Source organism: Cloeon dipterum, chromosome 3 (assembly GCF_949628265.1).
Source record: "Cloeon dipterum chromosome 3, ieCloDipt1.1, whole genome shotgun sequence".
Taxonomy (NCBI): domain Eukaryota; kingdom Metazoa; phylum Arthropoda; class Insecta; order Ephemeroptera; family Baetidae; genus Cloeon; species Cloeon dipterum.
In genome coordinates this window covers 13,636,920-13,654,236 of record NC_088788.1, presented here as the reverse complement: position 1 = coordinate 13,654,236, position 17,317 = coordinate 13,636,920, and the positions used below count along the sequence as shown (strand labels likewise).

The following is a 17,317-nucleotide window of genomic DNA, read 5'->3' as shown; positions in this document are numbered from 1 at the left end:
CACCAACCCCCAACCCCCTTTTAACCCCTTAATTACCTGAAATTTAGCATTATTCGTCCGTTTCAACACCTTAGCACGACGTTGACTTGTAATTGTCTTCTTCAAACCAATTTAGTTACTTAGTTCACTTCAATGCGAGTCAAACGGTACTTAATTTTTGTAAATAGGGCCACCTTTTTGTGTTTTGTTCGAGATTTGGTGCTCACCGAGCATTTTAATTCATCCGCGTCTTAATAAAAAACTTTGTGCCACCCAAATATCAGGTTGTAGTGGTCCTATGTTCAAAAATTAAGTACCGTTTGACTCGTATTGAAGTGAACTAAGTAACTAAATTGGTTTAAAGAAGACAATTACTCGTCAACGTCGTGCTAAGGTGTTGAAACGGACGAAAAAAGCTAAATTTCACGTTATTTAGGGGGTTAAAAGGGGGTTGGGGGTTGGTGGGTCTCATACCCCTTTAGTACACTTGGGGATGTCAAGACGAGTCTAACGGTATGCGGTTTTTCAAAATCAGATGATTAGAAGTCGAGATTTGGTCGATCATCCAGAATTTTATTGCATCGCGTTTGGAAAAAAATCTTTGTGCACCCGAATCTCAGGTTGTGGTGGTCCTATTTACAAAAAATAAGTTCCATTTGACTCGTCTTTGAGTGAACTAAGTTAATGAATTGGTTTGAAGAAGACAATTACTCGTCAACGTCATGATAAGGTGTTGAAACGGACGAAAAATTCTAAATTTCACGTTATTTAGGGGGTTAAAAGGGGGTTGGGGGTTGGTGGGTCTCATACCCCTTTAATGCACTTAGGGACGTCGAGAGGAGTCTAACGGTATGCGGTTTTTGATATTCGGATGACTAGAAGTCGAGATTTGGTCAATCATCATTTTTTACCAACCTCGAAAAACAAGGGTTTTCGAAGTTTTCATTTTTTATTAAAAAAATGAGGAAAAACGCCATTCCAAATTTTAACGTTTTTAACTCAATTTTTTGTGCTCTACAAAATGGCTACGAAAAAAATAAAAAATTTCAATATATCATTTTCAAATTTGAGTTTAAAATAAAAAAAAATAATTTTTATGACCTTGACCTTTGACCTACCACTTTGAGGTCAATGTAAAAGTTGTTTGCCTTGTTGAGACGAGTTTACGGGTTTTTTAATTTTTGTTCTAGGACTACCCTGAGCAAAGTTATGAAGTACTCAAAATTCCCAGATTTTGACACTTGAACGCCCGCAAAACCAGCAAAAATTGGAAAGGCCGAGTTTTCTCAACTGTTTTTGTATGTCAATTAGGGCAAAATTAACGGAATAAAAAAATTTCATCAAAATCCATCGACCCCTGGACAGAAATTTGCTGCTTTGACTGATTATGGCTCACTTATAATGAATTTAATTATTCAAGCTCTGTGCTATTTTTAAGATGCAATTTAATGTCATCAGATTTTTTTAATTTTTTTCAATTCCTAAAGTGCAGGACAATATTTTCATAGTTAAATGTAATAGTAGGATCTCTTCTGTGGTTGAGTCAACTTGGATTTTGAGTTTGTTAGTTCCGGAATCAGCGCACGCAGCAGCTGCTTCCAGTGGCAGGAAGCTGCTGAATAATTTTGTTTCAGGGATTGTGTGCTTAAACTAGACTGATCGCTATTATTTACTTATTTTTATTTTTTTTAGACACTTCATAATTTCTTTATATTTGTCTAGATTAAAATTAGAAGTGGTGGGTTAAAATTAATCTTGATAAAATTTTCAAGATAAATGAAAGTCCATTGTCATGAAAGAGCGGAGCCGATTGAGTTTGCTGCTTTCTGTTGGTCAATGCGGACAGTGCAGAAAACATTGCATTTAAAAATTTTCACTCAATAATGTGCAAACCATGTTCAAAAGAAATTTGTTCCGAAGTTAAACCAAATAGTATCAATCATTCTTTTAGCCCATTTTTTATAGAAAGCTTGTTATTAATCAAAAGTGTATGCAAAGTGTTTGTGCGTGTTTTTTTTCTAAGAAAAAAAAAATGAATTATTAAGACTGTATAAGCGTATTTCATCATTAGTATTTTTTGATGCTGTCGTTTGACTCTAAAAATATTTCATTAATTTATTATCTTAATTTTAACTACTTTTCAACTTATTACATTAATTGATTTATATTTTATTTTATTATATATTTATTTCCACTTTATTCTTGTTCTCGGTCTTTCTTAGCCTTTGTTTAAGCTGTAGTGAATTAAACTGGTGGTTCCTAAATTATTTCATATTGATTTCGCGCCAGTCAAGAATGTGAGGTCAAAAACATGACTACTTGTGATTGGTTGAGAAAATTAAAACCAGCCTATCAATGTCAATGTTTACATTTATTGATTCAGTTTCAGCTGGTCTAACCAATGTTTTTCGCGGCGAGTTCTCACGCTCGCAGTTTTAGTCGATTTTTGAAGTGTATCCCGATCAAGTGCAGTGCCAAAAAGTGTTCAAAAGTGCTGTTATAATGTTGTGGGATCGACTTTTCAAGTTTTTCGGCGATGGGGACCTGATCTAGGAGCTTATAGTCCTCGGAAACCGGACCGGTATAAGTCTAATTGTTACTTTTTTACTAATTGCATGCAGAAATCGGCCTCGCTGGTCTATTTGATACCGAGCGAGCCGCTCTGCCTCAGTTAGAGGCGGCCGCGCGGTAGTTCTCTAGTTCTGCATCAAATTGATCAGGATTTCGGCAGCCAGATCAAATTGAACAGCGCAGCGGAGAGCGCGCGTCTAATAGATACCGAAAATTGCGTTCGCGTCAGTTAGACCCGGAAAATCGTGCTCTCGTCTATTCTTGCTAAAATTGATCATATTTTCGGGGTCAGATTGATTTTTTTTTCTCTGTGTGTAGCAACACTTGGTGATCTCTCATCCGTTGAAGAGCACAGCGAACAAATTTGATAAAAATGATTAAGCAAAATTGCTATCATGAGAAACAGAATAATAAATTCAGAATTCGACATCCAACCGACGAAGATTTCGCCATCTCGCAATATTTTGCACCAAATTACCGTCTTCATAAAAACACAGACGCTGCAATACATGCTCTTATCCGTCTGATAAATCTTGATTTTCAGCTGTCACAAGGATGTTGCGAAACAAAAGACATCCGTGACCAATTTTTTAGCTACAATAATTCATAAGAAACGTAAAAACAAGCCATTCATTACAACACAGTTTTGAAACGCTCATCATTCCACCTCCTTTTCCGCTCGGCTTGCTGATGCAAAAGCAACGAGTCGCCGCGCACACATAAAACAACCCCGCAGACAAAATATAGCCCAGCATCTATGCCAAGTCGTAAAAGCTGCAAGTCTGCGCAAATACAAGCAACACACACACCTCCTGCTTTTACACCACAGAGACAGAGAACCCGAGGCGCACTCAAACACACAACACGCACACATTCATTCATGACTCTGTCAGCATAAAATGACGCCGGGTCTTCTGGTTCGGCCTCGGGGCAACGGCTGCCAGCCTCGTGTCTAATCAAAGTTGAGCTACCCCCCTTGAGGTGCTCTTCCAGGCAAATGAGGCAAATTTCGTCCCGAGAAAACTTGCCTCACGCGTCCTCACGGGAAGTGCGTGGCAAGCATAGAAGAGCAGGGTAACTTCTAGTATACTGGTGGAGAAACGTTCATAATTCTTTTAGTGAGAAGTGGTAGTTTAGTGGATCAATAATTCAATTATCTTGTTAACTGTTTGCGATGAAAAGTAGTGGAAATATTATATTAGCTTCACTCATTAGCTGTCTCGTTCCTACCCTTCAAGAAAGTTTTACGCTTATTGGCAGAAAATTACTTTTACTCCTGAATGCGCAGTTATCATAACTGACAAAATTATATTATTTTCCATTCGGATGGTTTTGTTTTAGCTATAAATATGATGGTGTAAAATCCTCTCAACCAATATTACTTAGGAAATGTCGGAAATTGTAAAAATCGAATTTTGAGGCCAGTTTGCGTTAAATCCGTTAAATAAGATTTTTTATTTTCAATCTATATTTAAAAAGATGAGATCCAGTTTTTCTGCTCGCATTGTTAAGGCATTCTCAGGAGATATGGGAGATATTTGAGCAGTTCAGGGATCTAATACTGTCTGCCCAATGTCAGAGATGGCAAAAGGTGGTTGGCTAAGTGAATCGAAATGTTTAAATAGCTCAACGTGCCTGGGAGCCCCACCAGCGCCGACTCGTCACTTGCTCCTTCCCAGCGGCTTCATGGACAAATGTCTGTCTGGCATTTTAATCAAAGATCTCGGTGATGGGAGGCGAAAAGATGGCCACATTGGACCCAAGCTCCTCTGCGGCTACTCGGGACCTATGTTATCCGCTAGCTGGTGTTATTAAGACTCGGTGAGCTCATAGCCCACGGGATGTGCTGAGCAGAAATTAAAAATAATAATTCTAAATAAATTTAGACATATCGTTATTGGGTTGCGGAGTTTTCGTGAGTTGTTCGATATCACGGGGCCGCCCATCTCAAACGGGATACCGTGATAAAAATTGAGTGCTATTAACGGGTGCTATAATTTTTACAAAGCCCAGAACATTGGCTCATAGAAATTTTCTGGATGTTTTCAGAATGTTCAAATGTCTTATACAAACAAATTTTTAATTAAATCATATTTTAGTGCTTTGCCTTTTTCTAAAGACCGTAAATTGCTGAAATTGCCGAAACGAAAACTCCCACAGGCCTTACAAATCCAATGAGATTCAATAATACATCAAACAGCAGGATTTTAACACGTTACTTGTATGACAAAAATTTGGAAGCCAAAAGGTCCAAAGAATAAGGAAAAACTACTCCTTTTCCCGTGTGTATTCAACTTTAAAAGTGGTGACAAACAATTTCTATATGCCTTATTGTAGATTAAAAATATAATTTTCTTTGTTTCAAAACTGTGTATATGAACAAAAATGTTTCATTTAAAATTATGAAACACGTTCTACTTCCACCTAGAACGTGGACGTTTTCCACATAGCTCAAATAAAAATGTTTCTTCTTTTTTCTAGCATATTCTCAGTCTGTTTGAAGGGAAAGGCGATTGTTGCATTCTAGAGAGACCTTTTGTTCCAAGCCTATCGACCTCTGGCACGGACCCTTTTAAACGCCAGGAAATGTTTGCTTTTCTCGACATCGCTCTCAGTGCTGCACACGCGTTCCTAGAGCGAGCTGGAGAGTTGCGGGAAGCCGGTGTGGGTGCGTGCTCGCCGGTCGACCTTGACCTTTCGCAAAAGCAGCAGCGCAGCTCCGACGAGAGGGATGCAGCAGCGACACGTTCACACATGCAGGACAGGCGAGAAGGGTCTCGCTGGCATTGCCGCGCGGCGCAGCTAATCCGGCAGAGAGCCACCCCCGCGCGCGTGCGAAGAAGAGGGTGGTTCGGCGCGCGGTGGAGGCGGCAGTGGGGCAGCCCCAGTGCACCCTCTAGCTCCGGAGCATCCAAATAATACACGGCGCGCGCGAGGGCGATCACGTGACGCCCCGCGACGCTGGAGCCCGCCCGAGTGCAGAGCTCCAGCATCCCTTTCTTTCGTTATCACCCCCCATTCAGATGCTGCGCGCCTAGCGGACGGCTCGCCCGCCGAGCAGCAGCACACATAGTGTCCCGGTGTCGGTGCACCCTGGCTTGGTAACAATGGAGCGGCCGACGCTGGACAAGAGACTGCTCTTCTTCTGCCTCGTAGTCGGTCAGTTCGATTGCTTTATTCTCATCTAGTTTTTTTGCACGTGGGGGGCTCTGGCGGGGGTGGAACAGCGGAATGCGGCAAAGTGTTTTGCGCGCGCGATCGTGGAAACGGTTGCGTCATTCTCGCGAATGGGCGATTTCCGGTTATTTCGCCCCGAGCAAATGGCAATGCGAGCGAGCGATTACAGCTCTTTGCTCTAATGGAATCGGACCATATTTTGCACTTTTGAGAGCTTGCCGGTCATAACAGACGGTGTGAGTTTTTTTATTCGTCGCTCTTGTCGTTTGAGGGCTTGATTCCTGCCTCGGTTCAAAAGAGCATTGGTTTACATCTGTTTCAATTCAAATTCTTATATTGATTTTATTTTTTTTTCGAGCCAACATATATGCTCATAAAATTCATCAAGATTTGTAATGATAGAAGCAAGCAAAAAATCATTTAAAATTCCTATTTTCCCCAGCAGTAAAGAATATTCAAATTAATATGATTCGTTAAATTTGATCCTGCGTTCTTCAAAGTTATATTATCTTTTTGTTTCAATATTTAATCTGCTTTTAGGAATAAAAGTTACGGACGTTTCCCATCTTCCAGGGCGTTATTGGTAGATATTGACTAAATAAAATCAGGAAATGCTACTCACGTGGCCAACGCAGCGGATATATTGCAAGAAGTTTCAATATCTGCAGCGCAATCTTCATCAGTTTTATTTAAAATAATGTATTCAGGAACAAATGCAAACCAATTTGCACATTTTCTCTGGAACAAATGAAACCCCTTCCAACCGATGCCAATTTTCTGTTCCATTTGCGATGCAAGGCCTCATTCTTGGAGAAAAGTTTTATCCTTGTTGCACAATCGTGAGTGCCCTTCATGAAGGACATGAAGGACGCAAAACACTCCGTCTGCAAACCTCCTCCTCGGGTTGTTGCGGTCTGAGACACATAAAATTTGCCTTTTCCTACTTGAGGGCTCGGCGGCATTATGATCGCTGAGCAAAATGAGAAGAGACTACGTGCGCTGTAAAAGAAACGGTATAATAAAAAGTATCGCGCGCGTTCGTGCACCCACGAGTGTGTCATTTGGAGAGACAGATTTCGTTGTAGGGGTGCGAAATGAACTCGGGCGGCGGTGTGTGTTTGTGTGTGGGAGAGAGAGAGAGAAAGAGACATGAAAGACTTCCGCCACCCGCCGACGTGCTCATTAACAATTCACGATCCGAAATGCGTGCACAGAGCGGCGAGAGAGCGAAAGCAGGAGCTCTACTGCAGCAACATCCATGCATTAATCTCGAAATTATCTTTTTGTGGAGGCTCTCTCACACCGCAAACGGCACGACCAAGTTTGGTAATTGGGCCGGATTAGGCGCGGAACAGCTAATGCAAAAGAGGCTGGAATTATTCGACGGATGTGCTGTGAAGAGCTTTGCGGAATTGCAGCCGCGCACTAATTACAGTAATTACTACAGAGCCGATGGATTTTAATTAGGTTTGACGCTCTGCCAATGCGAATCCAATTTGCATGCGGTGCTTTGCTTTGTTTGAGTAAAGTGTGATTTAGAGAAGAACACAAGAGTTATGACAGCAACCAAAGTGATGGTTGTTGAAAATTAGATGAAACAAAACCCTTATCTTCTCGCAAAAAGGAATGGATCTCTGCAACAACATTAAATTTAAAGGAACCAACCAGCTGACAAAAAATTAATTTAAATTCTTTCATTTTAACTCTTCTTGGAAATAATTACAAATATTTAACAAATTGATTTTATATTTCTAAAAACAGTTCAATCGCGAAATTTTGAAGCAGCGGCTTATTGGTGTTAAGCTTTACCTCAGCTGTTGCCGGCGTCTGGCGCGTTACTGACGAAGTTTAAGAAGCGAAGTTCGCTTCAACGGCCCGAAAGACCGGAGGCTAATGTCTTTATTCGACATTTGTTTATTAATTTTTTTCGAAAATTTTACTGCAGCCTAGCCCAAGTTTTGGTGGCTTCCCACGTGACCCTAAATTCAGCGCGGCCGGCTAATACCTCTTATTCACTAGAAAAATCGAAGCACAAATTTTACATCGTTTATATCGAAACAGACGAGAAAAAGGCTAGTGAAAAAATTAAAGATCGGATTGATTTCATCACCAAGCAACCGTAAAATATTTTGTTTAGTTGGTTGATTTAATTCCCTGAATCATTACATATAATCTTTCGAAAATATTTTAAATGAACACCTTGGAAGTTCAAACAGGAATATTCAACAGTGAAAAGTAAAATAAAATGCTAAATCTTATACCAAACTAAACTTAAGTTCTGTTCATGACATATAATTTTTCTTCTGTTTCTACAATTTTCTAAGCTTAATGCAGATTAAAACTTTCGCAATAGAGCTTGTTTATCTAGTTAATCTAACTCTCGTACATTCAAACAAATTGTATGTTCCTATTGCATTAATCATGCATTGATGTTTATGTTTGTGGAATAAACCCGTATAAAATAACAAGTAACAAACGTAGAGCAGGAGCAAATTATTTAATTCTACATTTGCATAGAACGAGCACCATTATAGTTTTCAAACAAAACTCGATTTGATGCTTGCGTAATTCTGCATGTCTGAACGCTCCAACTTTATACCAAGCTCATAAGTTTTAATGTATTCATAATTGCAAACTACAGACTGGTTTCATTTTCACAGGTGTGCAGTTTTTAGAGCGAAATTTTCAATTTCCTTCTTGGCAAGCTAACAGGCGCCAGTGAGTTTAACCTCGTTTCTCTTGTTTACACAGCCGAGGATTTCATTATTATCGTTTTTCATCCAACCGATATCCAAAGCACCATGCCTAGGCGAGCAAATACTAATTTCCTTGATGGCAACCCGTCCGATATGACAAGACGCGTACTGTGTGTGCTGCGAATGAGGGTGCTCTCGCAAAAGTGTTCTCATGCGGCGCGCGCGTAATAAAACTTTATTACTTTTCCGCGAACTCTCATCAAGAAATGACATTAATATTACGCAATAAAACGCAAAGAGGTGGCACGCGAGCGCGAGAATGGCAAATTCGCGATTAATTGACAAACCTGATTAATATGCCTCAAACTTTGTCTTTGTGGCGCCCCAGTTTGAATTAAAACAAAAAGAGGAACGCTGTCGGTCATAATTTCCTCGGCATAATGAACCTGTACACGAGCTGCGAGAAACAATTCTCTACTTCTTAAACTCTGACAGCAGGTGAGTCGCTTCAGAACTGGCGAACGGTGAGATGTTCAAAAGGATTTAAATTGACTGTTTCAAAGAAATAAAAGCGCTTTCTTTTAAATATCATGTTATAGTCAGAAATTCTAGCATTACCAGATTTTAACGTAGCTTTAGTTTTTAAATAAGGTTATTTCGGGTGGAGGGTTAACACACCTATAACCATCCAGTACACCAAAGGGGAGGTCGAGACGAGTCCAGCGGTGTGCGTTTTTTTGCAGTTCTGATGATTAGAAATACCAAGATTTAGCGATCACTAATATATTTGAAAAATTTAAACAATTCTTGTTTTTCATGTTTCAAAATTGAATTTCTCGAAATATGAAGGTATATAAACCACATATAAATTTTCCCCGCGGTCCTAAATACCTTAAGAGAAACTTATTATAGCTCAGTTAGCTTAGCGAGAGAGAAATCCAAAGCACAACCTTAATTTTAAAATTGCTTCATTAGGAAATGAGAAAGAATGTTCCCAAAGTTTTCCGACAGATTCCCATAAAACCTGCAAAAATGAAGATTTGCTGTGCCTTTTTTATTTTAAAAACCATCATTTTGAATTACACTTTTTTGTTTCTTTCTCATTACCCGTTTCGGCTTTTTAACGCTCATTGCAAATTACTGATTTTATTCATCTTTAGAAATAATTAGGGTTTAATCCTCACGGAAAGCCCCTTTTCGTTTTCATTCATTCTTTAGAGCGCGCGAATTTAGTCGTCCCAATCTGCAAATCGATTTACAAGGGTGTATAATTCAGCCTTTTATCGTGCGCTCGCTTCCCCTTGGAAAGCCAGAAAGCGAGCGCAATTTACTACGCCGCGCTTATGTTCAAGAGAATAAAATAGAATCGCAACTAATTTTAATGCCGTTCCGCTACGCGTGTTTGCAAGAGCAAATATGAAATTCTCTGTGATACGCCAGCTTTTTTATTATCAGCTAGTGCTCTCTGCTTGCTGCTTTTTATGAATTCACCCCATGCACCCATGAAAAGAGACGTATCTACAAATTTATGGATCGTCGGCGCGTTTTTGGTTTTTCTCCAGCGATATAACTCGCGGTGGATGAATAAAAAAGTTTGGCAATATCAGCGGATGTATTTGCTCAGCGGAAATGCTATATTTGCGGTGACTGGGAGAGATTCTTTCGAGAGTGTGCTTAATAATCTCTCGTGCGGTCAGCATATTGCCTCTTAAAATGGATTTGACCGCGCCACTTGCGGCGACGACCTTTCTCCCGATCGTATGCATTTGCAGATCATCGCTAGTGGAAATATCAAAAGTCGTTTTTCATTCTCGCCCGCGCAAAAGGAATCAAGATAAATTTCACGAGCGAAAATCTGATTCACGACCTGTTTCCTAATCATCCCCCATTTCTGGTCGTGACGAGTATTGATGGACACTTCCGGAGAGCAATCGGTAATTTCCAGAAGTTTGATCAAATTGATTTACTTTTATAAAAACGCCTGCAAATATCCTGTCGAGTAAAGACACAGCCGTAGAAAGAAATGAAAGGATGCGAGTTTCGGGCGGCTCTAATCCAATTTCTTCGACTAAAGACGTGCGTATTGTTTCCTTCAGTGTTCTCTCACGTGCCCGTGCACCCTGAGGCACTGACAATGAGGTTCGAGTAAGATACACAAATGAATTCATTCAATGCAAGTCATCCCTTTCCGCTCTTGTGTTGAATCAGCGGCAATTTCAGCTTTCAGCTTGTCGCCACTCGAAAATAATTGGATTAATGCGCGAGAGCGGCAGGCCGAATACGAGCGGAATGTGCGGAATAATTATTTGTTTGCCTGCAACGGAGCAACAACGGCGAGGTGCCGGCAATACGAATACCTCCGTCCGCCCACGAGATGCCACTCAATGGCCGCCAATTACGCCGGCATTTTCAGCGTTCCTGCTCTCTCCAGCAGACCCGTACAAATATTTATTTCTTTCTTCGGAAAGTAGGTTGGCTTTGGCAGGAATAAGAAAAGTCAGCAAATGGAAAGGACGTCAAACTTCAATTGCACACATTATTTCAGCTGAACTAGGATCACAAAGTAGGTGAGGATGATGCTCGAAAGCGAGACTAAAAGTTCGAAGGACAGCTCGAAAAACGGACCACACTGCACTTTCAAAGAACTGGTGCAATCGGCTGCAATCCGCGTCAACGTGTGTCCCACTCCGCAACTCTCGGAAAGAATGGGCACGCGGTTCACCGTGCTGACTAACTCTTGACCCTGCAGAAGGACGAAATGGTAAACAGAGAAAAGTTGCATTTTTCATATCGTTACTTCTTTTTTCAGTGCATGCCCGACGTAACAAAAGACGCCCAGTTCCGTCAAGCAGATCAATATGTAATACCAGTAGATGAATACTCTTGACACGTTCTCGTTCTGAAAAAAGGAAAAAATCCATTCAGGATGCAAACTTAAACAAAAGGGTGATTTTTGTTTAAGTTACTCCGAACAGGAAGTTTCTTTGTGTAGAAGTTATCAGAAAATACATAAAAGGAAGCTGGAATTAATTTCAACTGGAAACTTAAAAGATCTCCCTCATATCGACATCTACCAATGGAAATTTTAAGTCGTTTGTGGAGCTGAAGCGCACTCAAGGGAGATACGGAAAAATCAATCAAGTATGGAGAGGGATATTTACCTTTGTTACTGTGAATGCCAGTAGGCAGAGCGTGGCGGAATTTCCAAGAACTGTGATCAGCAGGTACGGCATGATGAAATAATTGAATTTGCCAATTAACCTTTGAATTAATCGGTCAGTATGCTGCCCTTATCATAAAGTTCAAATTACCTAGAAACGCTTTGCTGATGATTGATCCAGTCGTCAAAAGTGCCGATTTTATTGGTTGGTTTGAAAGATTTAAAGAATTGTTGACTCTTAAAGACCGAGTTCAAGCTAATCCTCAAGTAACGGATATGATCGCTCTGAGATGTAATCAAAAGTATTACAGCCGTGTTGTGAGTAAACTTTTTTAAGACAAGGAACGATGATGCAAGTCCTAGGCCTACCCTTGACCAAAGGTAGGCATTGAACGACATTTCAAGGAATTGACCTTTGTACTCGATTCTCATGGTGTCATTGATATGCTTGTGGGTTGCACTGTGTTCGATTCTCCATAAAATTAGAAAGACGTGGAATCCACCGCCAAGGATTGCAACAATCAAAGGGATGATAGTTAACAATTTCGAGTCTAGCTTGGATGCTAAGACATTTTTTTGGGAGCTGGATAGGGAAAAGCATCCATCGACCAGACGCTGAAAAGAGCGCTGGCGGAGCTTTAAATAAGCTGAAGGGACGAAAATTTGGAAGTTATAAATTATCATGAAAATGTTGCCAATGAAAAGAAATAAGTCTATGCCTCTATTTTGGAATCTGAAAACCTCGTGAATTGATTTTGCGAAAGAGAAAAATGACAAAAATAAAACAAACGCTTCATAAATTTGCTGCAGCCGTTCTCTACCTTCACTTCTTGCCCTTGTGCATGACAAGCCGAAAAACGAATTCAAGGCAAAAACGAGTTTGGTGTGTGGCGAAATTAAGCTCTGCAATTTCTCCATTCGTATTACGAGATGGCTGCAAATGCAAATGACATTAACAAGTTAGAGCTGACATTTATATAATTCCAAGCGCGTCCGATATTCATCGTTGAGTCTTTTCAAATTGCAATCAACGGAATTGCGTTTCTAAATATCAAAATAGTATGCTGTTACCATCGGAAATCAATACAGACAACGGGAGCGCCCTTTGTTGTATCGTCAATTTTTATTTTATCACAAAAGTTGAAACGTTTTGCAAATGATACGATCAAATTTCTCCGCTGATTAATGTCATCTGCACAATGCAAACGACGTAATTAAATTTGATACTTTTTCTTCATTCCTTCATGCTTTTTTTAAAGTAATAATAACAGAAAGGGCTGCTGAGAAGTATTTCAAATTAGTTATCTCAACATCGCAGGGAGGGGGCCTGGCATAAAAAAACACGCGTGTTCTTCACGACAGAGGACCTTATAACAAGTGACGCGGGTGCAATTTGCCCCCTGACAAAGTGCACTTAATCAAGAGCGGCGCACGCATTCATCCTGTGCGACGACTTTGCCACTTTTACCTCGTAAAGTCGGCGGCTGAGCTCAATTTTTCGCGAGCTGGTGACAGCTGGGCGCAATTTATACTTGCCCGCCGCCGCCTGCTCGCCGGCCCATTTCCCAAATGAGGCCGGGCAAAATTGATTTATCCCCGCAGTGGCATCGGTCCAAACAGTGAGGCTGCGTTCGGAATATATGCATTAGCATGGGGGTGGGTGTGTGTTGCACGCACATGTCATCAAGATTCGCAGCCGCGTCCCCATGAGGCTGCACAGCACACACACAAAACAGGCCGGGGGAAAAAAGAGCTGGAATCATTGCAAAGTGCGTGTTTCTGCGCGCTATCGCAACTCACGCCGCGTATATCGGGACGGCTGATCGCGTAATATCTCAGTCGTCAGCGCGCTTTCAAAAGAGGAGGCAGTCTCTATCTGCTGCCAGGATGAGTTTATTTACCGACTTTCAGAATGGCAACTACTGTTCTTTCCCTGCATGTGAAAAGCGGAGGGTGGCCTGGGGAATGCGCATTTCCAGATACGTGATTTCCAGTCTCTGCTTCCGAATGGAGCGTGCGGTATATACCAAGCTGCGGGCCAAACAGATACGGGCTTAATAGAAAAAGATGCATGCGGAGGAGAGATATCCGCGAACGATGAAGAAAAACGTCCCCGAATAGGGCCATGAACGCCTGAAACTGCTTTCTGCAGGTTTTTGTAGCACTACAAGAGTTACAATCTACCTATTTGTTTCACCTTAGAACACAGATTATATAAATGTCCAGAGATATGTTGGTTTTTAGACAAGAATATCGAAATCTTTTTAGCGTTGACCAATTTTTATTTTTATGGGGAAAATAGACAAAAAATATACACATCAAGGATGTGATTAAATTGATAAATAAAAATAAAAGTTATTTATTGATCTGTCTGCAACCAACAGACTTCATAGAGGGAATTTTTCGTGAAATAAGATACAGAATCTCACTCTTTGAAAATTGCTTTAAATTCTCGACGTTTTATAAGGACACTTGGATCACAAGGGAGAGGAGGGTGATTGGCGGGGTTTCACGAGATATCGTAAACTTACTATCTTTTTTATTGTGACCAGAAAGGAGTGCAGTCTATGGGTTTTCAACGGCTGGCTGGTGATTCAGAATCTTACATGATATTGATTTGTGGTTGTCCAGCATGAGAACGTGTAAGATTTTTCCCTTCAATTTTGGCACATAAAACATCCTCCATTGAGAAGAGCGTTTTGCTATTTCCCAGTTATAGACGTTCTTGAGACACAACCCAAGAAACATTCCATTTCTAAAAGTGTTTTCCAGCAAATCTGCTCTGGAAAATTAAAATAATTTTTGAAGTGTTTAATGTAGCAAGGTTTTCCAAGTCACTTGAAACGCGCTAATTAGCTTTTTATTCGGATTTATAACGCGAAACTTTCGTCTCAAAATGCGGTTGAAGCGCGGCACACCGTGAATAAATTTCGAGAAGCATTGACGCCGCTACGCTGTAGAACACACAAGAAGCCGGATTCGCGATAAAACACGCAAGAACGCCTCGCTAGCATGATTTCGTATTATTTTTCTCCGTGACGGCGGAGTAACAACTCAAATTCGCTTGACGAGACGGAGAGAAAGAGCGCGTTGAGTGTTTATTGACAGCTGTCTTTGTGTTTGCTTGCAAAATAACGCAGCAGACAAAACTTTAGCGCCCATTCACTCGGTCTGTGCTCTCACACTGACGGTATCTCGAGTGGCACTGCTGCCGTTGCTGTTGCTGCACAAGCACAAGAGCCGCGCGCTTTTACTTTTACTCGCCGCAGCAACCGCAGATTCAATTTCAAAAGCGCGTGTGCTCCACTCATTCATGCATTTATCCTGCCATTCATCGCCCAGTCTGGCGGCGCAACAAAGGCTGGCTGGATTTCGCAAGCGTATCACTACATTATTTCAGCCCCCACCAGGCTGTCCGGAAAATTGGTGTTTAATCGGATTCGCCATCCGCTGGCCCCTGTAGCGTGCAGTTGAGCGATTTCCGCTTCGGACAAGGTTCGTTCTGTGTTGCCGAGATAAATCAGGGGCTTACATGCTCCGGCAAGATGTTCAATCACGTAGAGTGATGAATTGATTGGGTTTCTCTTCCTTTGTTACTGGTTGAATACAATACACCGAGCGCGCATGCATACAACTTCATGTTGTACAAGTTAAAAAAAAGATAGGCAAATCTCTTAACATCTACGTCGTGCAGGTTGCATTCAGAGCTCTCTAATATATTCATTATATTTTTTAGAGTTTTGCTTTTAACTATAATTGCTTTTTTGATTTAAAATGTTTTTATCTCATGAAACGTCCTACTAATTTTGATGCATAAAATATACAGAATAGACGGTAAAATTTTTTCAGCTTTTGATGACAGGCTAGAAAATTATTTCAACGGATATAAAAACTTTCGCTTCTTCTAAACCATTTACATTCACCTTTATGAGAGAGGCAATCTCAAGCACAGGCAAATTTGGTGGCAAAGCGGGTTCCATTTTGTAAGTCAGATTAGGGAGAAACCGCGGCAGTGCCACATTTTATAGCCCATTGGCCCCTGGCTATGAAATTTGTCACTGATATTACGATAAAGCGGAGGCAGGCAACCCAGCAGGTGTCAGAGGCAGGTGTGTAAACAGTGCCAGCAAGATTTATGAAAATACGCCATGCTTTTGTAATAGGCTGGAAATCACTAATTTTTTATTATCTGTCAAAATGAAACAGCATTATTTCGTCCTCCTGCGTGGCCCAAAGTTTGAATTAATAGCCTATAATAAATAAAAATGAGTGTTTACTAGTGAAATAAACTGCGACTGGTTTAAACAAAAGTCGGAATTAATTGGTTGTCGCACTGATTGTGAGCTATACGTGCTCGGGGCTCATTTGGTGCCATTATTTAAACTGCGAACAAAGAGCAGAGGACGAGCTTTGTCAAGTGTTGACAATTCGCATTAGTGACTTAAACTCGTGAATCTCGGCGATTAATTATTCAGCTGGCGTTCTTTTGTTCCTGCGCGTGTTGATTTAGGACTAATATTTGCCCTCAAATGCAGAAGATAAACATTTGGGCCGCTTTGTTCGATCGCTTGCAAGGAAATGGGGAATTAATTAAGCGATGACACCGCTGCGAACTGCCCCATTTGCGTCGCCCGTCGCAGTTTGACGCCAGTTTATTACTGGGTAATTTGCAAGTAAAACTCGCTCACGACGCAGCTCGAGAGACGCAGTCAAGCCAGTTGGTGCGGCAGCTGAGCAAAAAATCGGAAACGCATCCGCGTCACTTGGCCGAATCGATACTTGGCGAACAAAGTTAAAGACTGCTTAGCTGTCCGACTGCACGTCTTGTTGGTCGGGAAACACGTGGCTTTCATACCGTTTCTGCGGACATCGGCAACCATGCGAGAAGTTCTCCTTTTAATTGCACAATTATCGCCACCGGCATCGGACAGGAAGTGCGGAGCTGGTAAGATTTATTGCCGACCGAACCGCTCTCTGATTCGTTTCCATTTTCAAAGGCAGGAAGTGAAATCCGGGGTAAGCCACGCCAAATCCTACCTTGACGGAAAACCATTCAGCTTTGTGCAGACGATGAACGGGGAAAATTTCCATCAAACCCTGTTTACTCTTTTTCCACTCGAGAGGAGGATCAATTTGATTGGCTCTGACTCTGCGATTTTCGGCTTTTAATTAAAAAAGGATCCTTTCATCCTTTTTTTTATACGAAAAAACGAGGCTACAAATTAAAAGTGGATTTGGTCGAAACAAGCAGGAGCGCACAATAAAATAAATTGACCGTCCCGCACATCGCGAAAATTAGAGGAGTTTGAAACAGTGGCCAACAGCAGCTGCCGCTGCTTTACTCCCAAACGACCAAGCACTGCAATTTTCTGCGACTCGCAAACTCTCTGCCGGTGTTGGATTCAATTGTGCGCCACAGCGGAAAGTTAAGCCAACACACGTTGCCTGCACTGCAATTTGCGGTTTGCAAACGCTAATTGCACGCGGCGAGTTACGTGCAAAAACAGCATGCAAGAAAATCCCGGCCGAAAATTGCGACTTGACAACACTCGTAGGCGGATTGCTTGTTTTCCATTTAAAACAGCAAGACCGCGTGAGAGCGAGAGGCGGACAATTAACTCAATGGGTTGGCGAAAGCCGCAGCAAAAGTCGGGGGCAAAAAGGCGGCAGCTCAATCAGACTAATTAAAATTCACCGACCTTCCCTAATGAGAGCATTTGCACGAGAAGTGGTC

At 41.3% G+C, this 17,317-nt stretch overlaps 1 protein-coding gene across 1 annotated transcript in view; it reads left to right on the top strand.

The window, feature by feature from the left end:
* The first annotated feature begins 5,370 nt into the window (after positions 1–5,370).
* Positions 5,371–17,317, top strand: part of LOC135939797 (uncharacterized) — a 30,982-nt gene continuing 19,035 nt past the window's right edge. Inside the window, exon 1 of the mRNA XM_065484367.1 lies at positions 5,371–5,709. Coding sequence (XP_065340439.1) covers positions 5,658–5,709 — 52 coding nt within the window. The 5' untranslated portion in view covers positions 5,371–5,657. The remainder of the gene's footprint in view (positions 5,710–17,317) is intronic.